General features: G+C 43.4%; 1 protein-coding gene across 1 annotated transcript in view; it reads left to right on the top strand.

Moving 5' to 3' along the window:
- The window catches only part of STARD13 (StAR related lipid transfer domain containing 13), a 181,402-nt gene that overhangs the window by 165,799 nt on the left and 3,638 nt on the right, over window positions 1-11,965 (top strand). The window contains exons 9-12 of the mRNA XM_007464251.1: window positions 912-1,119; window positions 1,713-1,827; window positions 2,731-2,952; window positions 3,713-3,930. Coding sequence (XP_007464313.1) covers window positions 912-1,119; window positions 1,713-1,827; window positions 2,731-2,952; window positions 3,713-3,930 — 763 coding nt within the window. The remainder of the gene's footprint in view (window positions 1-911; window positions 1,120-1,712; window positions 1,828-2,730; window positions 2,953-3,712; window positions 3,931-11,965) is intronic.

Here is an 11,965-nt window from a genome sequence, read left to right on the forward strand (position 1 = left end):
GGTCAGCAGGCTCCACATTTTTTTTATCAGGCACCCCTGCCAGTAGGAGCTATCTGAGCATGTATGCTTATGTATTTTCAATAATATAAATCTATCGTGATATACTATAATATACTGTGCCTATCACAAGACACATCCCGTCAGTATTTTCAAAGCATGAGAGAAAACAAACACCACTGGAAATCCCAACAGTTTCTTCCCACCCCTCTTTGGAGCACAGACACCTGCTGCAGAGACCCGCTCTAGAACCTGGTATTGTAGGAAAGACAACCGTGTTAGCCCACGTGAGCTCCTGACGGTGTCTTTCAGAGTGAGAGGAATAAGGGTGGCGAGTCAGGCCTCACAGATCATTAACAAAAACAGCCAGGGGGCAGCAGAATGCAGCACGGAGCACCCATTTTTCTATACCTTTTCCTTTTAGTTACCTCATACTGTTCAGGCTGATTCCCTTTCAAGCCTGCTGACCAGTGCCCATCATCCCTATCACCGCCCAGACAGGGAATGGGCCCGAGAGGGGGGGCCTGGTTCCTCTTCCCCAAGCCCTGGGCATCCTGGAGGATGCTTCACGAGCTGGAGGTGGGGTGGGAGGGAGAGTGGGCAAGAGGTTTGAAACAGGTATGTGAGGAGGCGGATTGCTCCAAGAGTATGAAAAGCCAGCGCAGGGTGTTCCTTTGCATGTCCAGCCTCGTTGTGAAGACTATGGGTTCTGGAGTGAGACTGTGGGGTTCCGACGGCAGCTCATCAAGCTTCTCACCACCTGGGGCAGCTCCGCGCCCTTAGCTGTTGTCATGTCACTGTTGATGCTGACAGTGACCCCGAGTGTGTTCGCAGGAACGTAGCGCTCGCTCCCCCTGTCCCGCTGGCTCCTTCCGCGGCTGTTGCTCTAACTCCCGGCACCGCTTTTTCTGCAGACGTCCCCAAAGAGCAGCAGCTGCAGGCAGTGCAGGCGGCTGTCCTGCTGCTGGCCGATGAGAGCAGGGAGGTGTTGCAGACGCTGCTGTGCTTCCTCAACGACGTGGTCCATGCAGTGAGGGAGAATCAGATGACGCCCATGAACCTGGCTGTGTGTCTGGCCCCCTCCCTCTTCCATCTGAATTTACTGAAGGAAAGCTCCCCCAGGTGGGTCTTCCTCAGCAAGAACGCTAATCCTAAACCAGGTGTTCCCCCCGGCTACTTAAAAAACTCCCGCTGTATTGCAAGTTGGGGATTTGTCAGCACTTCATTCATAATCAGAAAATGTTTGGCGGAACATAATTTGTGTGGCTCAGCATCAGGGAATTGTCAAAGTAGCACAGTGTCCTTTGTGATCCCGAAAGCCTGGAGTTTTGTTTTGTTTTGCGTGTGTTAGTGGGAAGGAGGGAAAAAGGACACAAAGTAGTATTTTACAATCTTCAATTTTAAACGGCTAGATTTAAGGCCCAAGCACGGGCAGCTTGCAGTGAGGTAGTTTCAAACTTGGGAAAAATAGATGAATTTCTCCCCCAACAGTTATTCCTGCCCGTGTATTATTCCAAGGTTTTCCATTATGAACTGTCAAACTCTTAGCCTGACTCAGGATATCTAAGATGTGTAGTCACTGTTTCTATTTGGAAATGAGAAAGTATGGGATCTGGGTGACATCTAGGCATGAAGACATGACAAAGGGATGAGCTGTGTACTGTGAAAAGCTCTTGGGTTTGGGATCCGCTGAGGATTCTCCACCTCAGTTACAGAGTCATCCAGAAGAAATATGCCTCCGGGAAGCCAGATCAAAAGGACCTCAGTGAGAATCTGGCCGCAGCTCAGGGGCTGGCCCACATGATCATGGAATGCGACAGACTTTTTGAGGTAAGTGAAAGGCTCCAACTGCCTTCCTTATAGCTCTTGGAACTCGGTAAGATGCGTGGAATGGTTGCTGCATTTATCGCTTATTTCTGTTTTTTCCTGATTTTATGACAATGGTACACTCAGTAGGTCTGGTCTTTGCCTCCTAGAAATGTGAGTGAGCTTATATATTGAATAGTTGAGGCTTTGACAGTTAAAGACACTTGGGTTTACCATGATGATGGATTTTATGAACAGCTGCATCAACTTCAGGTGCCAGGTCCCAGGCCAGCCAGCCAAGTACGGTATATTTGATGTAACCTCGGGACTTGATTAGATTCAGAGAGAGAGAGAGAGAGAGAGAGAGAGATAGAGAGAGAGAGAGAGAGAGAGAGAGAGTGTGTGTGTGATACTGAACAATCGCTGTGAACTCAGGATTAGTGACAGCTTATGTATACAGCCACAGATACGCTAAAGGATTAAGTGAACTAGACTTCCGGCATACTTGTTGGGGCAAAGTTGTCATTTGCAAAAGGGAAAAGTGTGCCACAAAGGTAAAGCCACCTGTAAGTCATGCTTGACGTTCCCCTTAAGTCTGTGCACTTTAAGTTTCCTGAGCCCAAGTTTTGCCAAATTGAATAAAAATGTATAATAAGTAAAATCAAAGGAAAATGGAAAGAATGAATGGGAAGTCATGGTGGTGTTTTGAATAATAAATATAGCCTCAAACAGACTTGGGTTTCCTGACTTGAGGAAGCCCGCCCCTGCCCCCGCCCCGTTCACTGATCTTAGACAAACATCTCGTACCCCACGGCACTCAGCCCATTGCCCGTACCGTGGTCTTTGGCGATGCTACTTTGCTTTCTCTGTCAGTCTCAGCATTTCTGTAGCTCAGTGCGTTGCTCTTCTGTGCATCCATCGGTTCAGGTCCCGCTTGAGATGGTGGCCCAGGCTCATAAGTCATATATGGAGGCTGAGATCCACCCCCCAACTCTGGAGGGCCTGGGGGCCCAGCTGGAGGAGAGCGGGGCCACTTTCCACACATACCTGGAGCATCTCATCCAGGGCCTCCAGAAGGAAGCCAAGGAAAAGTTCAAAGGATGGGCCACGTGTTCCAACACAGACAACACAGATCTTGCTTTCAAAAAGGTAATCTCAGGTCTTGGAAAAAATTACCCACAAAGAGCCAAGTCTTACAACCAGGGATTTGTTTTGCTTTTTTGGTTTTTTTTTGCGTTATGCGGGCCTCTCACTCTTGTGGCCGCTCCCGTTGCGGAGCACAGGCTCCGGACGCGCAGGCTCAGCGGCCACGGCTCACGGGCGCAGCCGCTCCGCGGCACGTGGGATCCTCCCGGACCGGGGCACGAACCCGCGTCCCCTGCATCGGCAGGCGGACTCTCAACCACTGCGCCACCCGGGAAACCCTGTTTTGCTTTTAAAATGGCTACTCTGTTCCCAGGGCTTCACCACACACGAATCAGTCAACCACCCACTCTAGAGTCTGTTTGCACATAATCAGACTGCAGACTGTGGAGCCAGACTGCTGGAGCCCAGGCCTGGCTCTGTCCCGTAGCTGTGTGACATTGGGCGAGTCACTCGCCTCTCTGTGCCTCCGTTTTCTTATTTGCATAACGGACATAATAGTAGGACCACTGTCAGAGGAGGGCTGTTTTAAAATCAGAACAATGCCTGGTACACAGGGAGCACTGTGTGTTGGTGGTTATCGTTTTTATTATCAGTATTCTTCTTTTCAGCTTAAGGATAAACATTTAAAAATCCTAAACCTGAGGTATTCAGAGTCACTCTTCCCAGTTACATACTCAATGATGTTTTTTGAACACCCAGTGAAGGATGGTAGGTTGTGTTGGAACCAGCAACCTCCTCAGCATGTGCTGGTATCTTTCCCAAGGTGGGAGACGGGCATCCGCTGAGGCTGTGGAAGGCTTCTGTGGAGGTGGAAGCGCCCCCCTCGGTGGTTTTGAATCGCGTGCTAAGGGAGCGCCACCTGTGGGATGAGGATTTCGTGCAGTGGAAGGTGGTGGAAACCCTGGACAAGCAAACAGAAATCTATCAGTACGTGCAGAACAGCATGGCGCCTCACCCTTCCAGAGACTTCCTGGTTCTCAGGTAAGCCTGCCTCCGGGGTTTAAGATGCTCTGCTCCAAAAGCCAGATAAGAGCTGCAGATTTAAGCATTTCAGAGGTCTCCCACCTAAGTTCAGCCTCCACTGGCAACACTCAGCCGGCCCTCATTTCTCTCAGTGAAAACTGACTTTGCTGTATTTATGCCCGACTTCCTGCTTCTTTCACCCAGTTCACAGCTCTGCTGGGTTCTCTTATGGCCCCTTTCATTATGGAGCATACGGTTTATTAAGCCATAAATATTGTTCATTCCCTCAGAACAGAGTCTCCCAAAATAACTGCTGTTTGTCCAGTTGTACTTTCTGCTAAATTACGCAGATTGAACCTGATTGGCTTTTCTCCTGATTTTGCCTTTCTCCCCCTGGGAAAGCAAGTCTTCAGTGGTGTGACTCTCAATCTGGAGTGTGTGAAACTTCAAAATTCCTCTGTATAACTTCAGCTGCTCATAACTCATTACCAGGCATGGAAACCTTGACAGAGCCCTGAAGGTCCAACGGTGCTGAGACACTTGGATGTCCAGAAAAGTTTCAGGGCCTGACAGGGCTTGTGAGGCTGGTGTCTACTGTCGAAATATTACCTCTAATAGATTTTTGGGTTGAGTTCCAGACCCCGGCTCTCTGGGTTTGGAGGGGGATTCTCAACCAACAATAGGAAGTTGCACAGTAGAGCTGTGTACATGGGCTGGTGAGTCAGTACTGAATCAGAAACAGGGACTGAGGATTCTAACAAACCCACATAAAATATAATTAAATCAATACATCCTTTTTTTAATTGATAACTGATGGTGAATACTGTCCCTTCTCATGTATTAGCAGTATAAAAAGAATCACTAGTGAAACTCCCAAATGTGTAATTTAAATAGTTTCTTTATGAAACTAATATTGATGGAAAACTAAAGGTTACTTTTCACATGGGCTATTTATGCCTTTGGAATTGGTCCTTAGAACCTTGAATTTTTTTCTTTTTTAACATCTTTATTGGGGTATAATTGCTTTACAATGGTGTGTTAGTTTCTGCTTTATAACAAAGTGAATCAGTTATACATATACATATGTTCCCATATCTCTTCCCTCTTGTGTCTCCCTCCCTCCCACCCTCCCTATCCCACCCCTCCAGGCGGTCACAAAGCACCGGGCCGATATCCCTGTGCCACGCGTCTGCTTCCCACTAGCTATCTACCTTACGTTTGTTAGTGTATATATGTCCATGCCTCTCTCTCGCCCTGTCACAGCTCACCCTTCCCCCTCCCCATATCCTCAAGTCCGTTCTCCAGTAGGTCTGTGTCTTTATTCCTGTCTTACTCCTAGGTTCTTCATGACATTTTTTTTTCTTAAATTCCATACATATGTGTTAGCATACAGTATTTCGCTTTTTCTTTCTGACTTACTTCACTCTGTAAGACAGACTCTAGGTCTATCCACCTCATTACTAATAGCTCAATTTCGTTTCTTTTTATGGCTAATATTCCATTGTATATATGTGCCACATCTTCTTTATCCATTCATCCGATGATGGGCACATAGGTTGTTTCCATCTCGGGGCTATTGTAAATAGAGCTGCAATGAACATTTTGGTACATGACTCTCTTTGAATTTTGGTTTTCTCAGGGTATATGCCCAGTAGTGGGATTGCTGGGTCATATGGTAGTTCTATTTGTACTTTTTTAAGGAACCTCCATACTGTTCTCCATAGTGGCTGAACCAATTCACATTCCCACCAGCAGTGCAAGCGTGTTCCCTTTTCTCCACCCCCTCTCCAGCATTTACTGTTTCTAGATTTTTTGATGATGGCCATTCTGACTGGTGTGAGATGATATCTCATTGTAGTTTTGATTTGCATTTCTCTAATGATTAATGATGTTGAGCATCCTTTCATGTGTTTGTTGGCAGTCTGTGTATCTTCTTTGGAGAAATGTCTATTTAGGTCTTCTGCCCATTTTTGGATTGGGTTGTTTGTTTTTTTGTTATTGAGCTGCATGAGCTGCTTATAAATTTTGGAGATTAATCCTTTGTCGCTTCATTTGCAAATATTTTCTCCCATTCTGAGGGTTGTCTTTTGGTCTTGTTTATGGTTTCCTTTGCTGTGTGTGCAAAAGCTTTGGAGTTTCATTAGGTCCCATTTGTTTATTTTTGTTTTTAGTTCCATTTCTCCAGAAGGTGGGTCGGAAAGGATCTTGCTGTGATTTATGTCATAGAGTGTTCTGCCTGTGTTTTCATCTAAGAGTTTGATAGTTTCTGGCCTTACATTTAGGGCTTTAATCCATTTTGAGCTTATTTTTGTGTATGGTGTTAGGGAGTGATCTAATCTCATACTTTAACATGTACCTGTCCAGTTTTCCCAGCACCACTTACTGAAGAGGCTGTCCTTTCTCCACTGTATATTCCTGCCACCTTTATCAAAGATAAGGTGACCATATGTGCATGGGTTTATCTCTGGGCTTTCTATCCTATTCCATTGATCTATCTTTCTGTTTTTGTGCCAGTACCATACTGTCTTGATTACTGTAGCTTTGTAGTATAGTCTGAAGTCAGGCAGCCTGATTCCTCCAGCTCCATTTTTTGTTCTCAAGATTGCTTTGGCTATTCGGGGTCTTTTGTGTTTCCATACAAATTGTGAAATTTTTTGTTCTAGTTCTGTGAAAAATGCCAGTGGTAGTTTGATAGGGATTGCATTGAATCTATAGATTGCTTTGGGTAGTAGAGTCATTTTCACAATGTTGATTCTTCCAATCCAAGAACATGGTATATCTCTCCATCTGTTTGTATCATCTTTAATTTCTTTCATCAGTGTCTTATAATTTTCTGCATACAGGTCTTTTGTCTCCTTAGGTAGGTTTATTCCTAGATATTTTATTCTTTTTGTTGCAATGGTAAATGGGAGTGTTTTCTTGATTTCACTTTCAGATTTTTCATCATTAGTATATAGGAATGCCAGAGATTTCTGTGCATTAATTTTGTATCCTGCTACTTTACCAAATTCATTGATTAGCTCTAGTAGTTTTCTGGTAGCATCTTTAGGATTCTCTATGTATAGTATCATGTCATCTGCAAACAGTGACAGCTTTACTTCTTCTTTTCCGATTTGGATTCCTTTTATTTCCTTTTCTTCTCTGATTGCTGTGGCTAAAACTTCCAAAACTATGTTGAATAAGAGTGGTGAGAGTGGGCAACCTTGTCTTGTTCCTGACCTTAGTGGAAATGCTTTCAGTTTTTCGCCATTGAGGATGATGTTGGCTGTGGGCTTGTCATATACGGCCTTTATTATATTGAGGAAAGTTCCCTCTACACCTACTTTCTGCAGGGTTTTTATCATAAATGGGGCGTATATTGAAGAATCCTTGCGTGATTGAAGAATCATGGTGTATGATCCTTTTAATGTGCTGTTGGATTCTGTTTGCTAGTATTTTGTTGAGGATTTTTGCGTCTATGTTCATCAGTGATACAGTCCTTGTGTGATTGAAGAATCATGGTGTATGATCCTTTTAATGTGCTGTTGGATTCTGTTTGCTAGTATTTTGTTGAGGATTTTTGCATCTATCTTCATCAGTGATATTGGCCTGTAGTTTTCTTTCTTTGTGACATCCTTGTCTGGTTTTGGTATCAAGGTGATGGTGGCCTCGTAGAATGAGTTTGGGAGTGTCCCTCCCTCTGGTATATTTTGGAAGACTTTGAGAAGGATAGGTGTTAGCTCTTCTCTAAATCGTTGATAGAATTTGCCTGTGAAGCCATCTGCTCCTGGGCTTTTGTTTGTGGGAAGATTTTTAATCACAGTTTCAATTTCAGTGTTTGTGATTGGTCGACTAAAACTTCCAAAACTATGTTGAATAATGGTGGTGAGAGTGGGCAACCTTGTCTTGTCCCTGATCTTAGTGGAAATGCTTTCAGTTTTTCACCATTGAGGATGATGTTGGCTGTGGGCTTGTCATATACGGCCTTTATTATATTGAGGAAAGTTCCCTCTACACCTACTTTCTGCAGGGTTTTTATCATAAATGGGTGTTGAATTTTGTCAAAAGCTTTCTCTGCATCTATTGAGATGATCATATGGTTTTTCTCCTTCAATTTGTTAATATGGTTAATCACATTGATAGATTTGCGTATATTGAAGAATCCTTGCATTCCTGGAATAAACCCCACTTGATCATGGTGTATGATCCTTTTAATGTGCTGTTGGATTCTGTTTGCTAGTATTTTGTTGAGGATTTTTGCATCTATGTTCATCAGTGATATTGGCCTGTAGTTTTCTTTCTTTGTGACATCCTTGTCTGGTTTTGGTATCAAGGTGATGGTGGCCTCGTAGAATGAGTTTGGGAGTGTTCCTCCCTCTGCTATATTTTGGAAGAGTTTGAGAAGGATAGGTGTTAGCTCTTCTCTAAATGTTTGATAGAATTCGCCTGTGAAGCCATCTGGTCCTGGGCTTTTGTTTGTTGGAAGATTTTTAATCACAGTTTCAATTTCAGTGTTTGTGATTGGTCTGTTCATATTTTCTATTTCTTCCTGATTCAGTCTTGGCAGTTTGTGCATTTCTAAGAATTTGTCCATTTCTTCCAGATTGTCCATTTTATTGGCATAGAGTTGCTTGTAGTAATCTCTCATGACCCTTTGCGTTTCTGCAGTGTCAGCTGTCGCTTCTCCTTTTTCATTTCTGATTCTATTGATTTGCGTCTTCTCCCTTTTTCTCTTGATGAGTCTGGCTAATGGTTTATCTATTTTGTTTATCTTCTCAAAGAACCAGCTTTTAGTTTTATTGATCTTTGCTATTGTTTCCTTCATTTCTTTTTCATTTATTTCTGATCTGATTTTTATGATTTCTTTCCTTCTGCTAACTCTGGGGTTTTTTTGTTCTTCTTTCTCTAATTGCTTGAGGTGCAAGGTTAGGTTGTTTATTCGAGATGTTTCCTGCTTCTTAAGGTGGGCTTGTATTGCTATAAACTTCCCTCTTAGAACTGCTTTTGCTGCATCCCATAGGTTTTGGGTCGTTGTATCTCCATTGTCATTTGTTTCTAGGTATTTTTTAATTTCCTCTTTGATTTCTTCAGTGATCACTTCGTTATTAAGTAGTGTATTGTTTAGCCTCCAAGTGTTTGTATTTTTTACAGATCTTTTCCTGTAATTGATATCTAGTCTCATGGCATTGTGGTTGGAAAATATACTTGATACAATTTCAATTTTCTTATATTTACCAAGGATTGATTTGTGACCCAAGATATGATCTATCCTGGAGAATGTTTCATGAGCACTTGAGAAAAATGTGTGTTCTGTTGTTTTTGGAGTGTCCTATAAATATCAATTAAGTCCATCTTGTTTAATGTATCATTTAAGGCTTGTGTTTCCTTATTTATTTTCATTTTGGATGATCTGTCCATTGGTGAAAGTGGGGTGTTAGAGTCCCCTACTATGAATGTGTTACTGTCGATTTCCCCTTTTATGGCTGCTAGTTTTTGCCTTATGTATTGAGGTGCTCCTATGTGGGGTGCATAAATATTTACAATTGTTATATCTTCTTCTTGGATCGCTCCCTTGATCATTATGTAGTGTCCTTCTTTGTCTCTTCTAATAGTCTTTATTTTAAAGTCTATTTTGTCTGATATGAGAATTGCTACTGCAGCTTTCTTTTGGTTTCCATTTGCATGGAATATCTTTTTCCGTCCCCTTACTTTCAGTCTGTATGTGTCTCTAGGTCTGAAGTGAGTCTCTTGTAGACAGCATATATAAGGGTCTTGTTTTTGTATCCATTCAGCCAATCTGTGTCTTTTGGTGGGAGCATTTAGGCCTTTTACATTTAAGGTAATTATCGATATGTATGTTCCTATTCCCATTTTCTAAATTGTTTTGGGTTCGTTACTATAGATCTTTTCCTTCTCTTGTGTTTCTTGTCTAGAGAAGTTCCTTTAGCATTTGTTGTAAAGCTTGTTTGGTGGTGCTGAACTCTCTCAGCTTTTGCTTGTCTGTGAAGGTTTTAATTTCTCCATCAAATCCGAATGAGATCTTTGCTGGGTAGAGTAATCTTGGTTGCAGGTTTTTCTCCTTCATCCCTTTAAATATGTCCTGCCACTCCCTTCTGGCTTGCAGGGTTTCTGCTGAGAGATCAGCTGTTAACCTTATGGGGATTCCCTTGTTTTTCCCTTGCTGCTTGTAATATGCTTTCTTTGTATTTAATTTTTGGCAGTTTGATTAATATGTGTCTTGGCGTATTGCTCCTTGGATTTATCCTGTATGGGACTCTCTGTGCTTCCTGAACTTGATTGACTGTTTCCTTTCCCATATTAGGAAAGTTTTCAGCTATAAGCTCTTCAAATATTTTCTCAGTCCCTTGTTTTTCTCTCTTCTTCTGGGACCCCTATAATTCGAATGTTGGTGCATTTAATGTTGTCCCAGAGGTCTCTGAGACTGTCCTCAATTCTTTTCATTCTTTTTTCTTTGTTCTGCTCTGCAGTAGTTATTTCCACTATTTTATCTTCCAGGTCACTGATCCATTCTTCTGCCTCAGTTATTCTGCTATTGATCCCATCTAGAGTAGTTTTAATTTCATTTATTGTGTTGTTCATCATTGCTTGTTTCATCTTCAGTTCTTCTAGGTCCTTGTTAAATGTTTCTTGCATTTTGTCCATTCTATTTCCAAGATTTTGGATCATCTTTACTATCATTATTCTGAATTCTTTTTCAGGTAGACTGCCTATTTCCTCTTCATTTGTTAGGTCTGGTGCATTTTCATCTTGCTCCTTCATCTGCTGTGTGTTTTTCTGTCTTCTCATTTTGCTTATCTTACTGTGTTTGGGTCTCCTTTTTGCAGGCTGCAGGTTCGTAGTTCCCCTTGTTTTTGATGTCTGTCTCCAGTGGCTAAGGTTGGTTCAGTGGGCTGTGTAGGCTTCCTGGTGGAGGGGACTAGTGGCTGTGTTGTGGTGTATGAGGCTGGATCTTGTCTCTCTGGTGGGCAGGTCCACATCTGGTGGTGTGTTTTGGGGTGTCTGTGGACTTACTATGATTTTAGGCAGCCTCTCTGCTAATGGGTGGGGTTGTATTCCTGTCTTGCTAGTTGTTTGGCATAGGTTGTCCAGCACTGTAGCTTGCTGGTCGTTGAGTGAAGCTGGGTGCTGGTGTTAAGATGGAGGGCTCCGGGAGATTTTCACCGTTTGATATTATGTGGAGCTGGGAGGTCTCTTGTTGACCAGTGTCCTGAAGTTGGCTCTCCCACCTCAGAGGCAGAGCCCTGACTCCTGGCTGGAGCACCAAGAGCCTTTCATCCACACGGCTGTCTCAATTCTGCTCTCCACCTCAACTCTGGAGCACAGAGAAGGAAGACTGGGTTTAATCTTTCTGCAGGACCCGCTTAGGCCCTTGAATTTTAAGGGTCATTTTTTCCCTAAGTATATATGTGTTTATCTTAGCAACCTTGGGACCCTGGTGGAGAATGTGAGCCGTTCTAAGGGTGGCTTATTACCGCAGTTATTGGGACTCACCTCGTGGAAGTTAAACTTTACGCCTTCACTCTTGCAAGCAGAAAATCAAATCGTTCTAGGATGGCAGCCATGGGGGGGATGAAGCCATGCCATAGCCTGCCTCTTCGCTCCCTTACAGGAGGCTGAGGGCTGGAGTCCGTGCATGGAACCGCCCTCCTTCCACTCATCCTGCAGTGCCACCCGCCTGCTACTTCTCATGTATCATTCCATCACTGCCTTGTGCCAGGCACTGTTGGAGGCTCCAGAGATACTGCAGGGAGCACAACAGACCACAGCCCTGCTCTCTTGGGATTTATATTTTGTTAGGGAGATAGAGTCAATAAATAATAAGCAAGGGGGATAGGAATAGAGTCAATAAATAATAGGCAGGGGGGATAGGATTACTTATCTTAGGGGGATAGGAAGGGGTGGAATTTCAAATATAGTGGTCAGAGCAGAGTCTCGCTTTGTTGATATTTGATCCAAGACTTGAAGAAGAAGGTGGGTGGACCATGAGGCTGAGGGAGAAGAACTCGCCACCCAAGAGGATTAATAATGAACCTGATGTGTTTCCTGCAGCAGG

Source organism: Lipotes vexillifer, unplaced genomic scaffold (genome assembly GCF_000442215.2).
Source record: "Lipotes vexillifer unplaced genomic scaffold, Lipotes_vexillifer_v1.1 scaffold120, whole genome shotgun sequence".
In the NCBI taxonomy this organism is placed as follows: domain Eukaryota; kingdom Metazoa; phylum Chordata; class Mammalia; order Artiodactyla; family Lipotidae; genus Lipotes; species Lipotes vexillifer.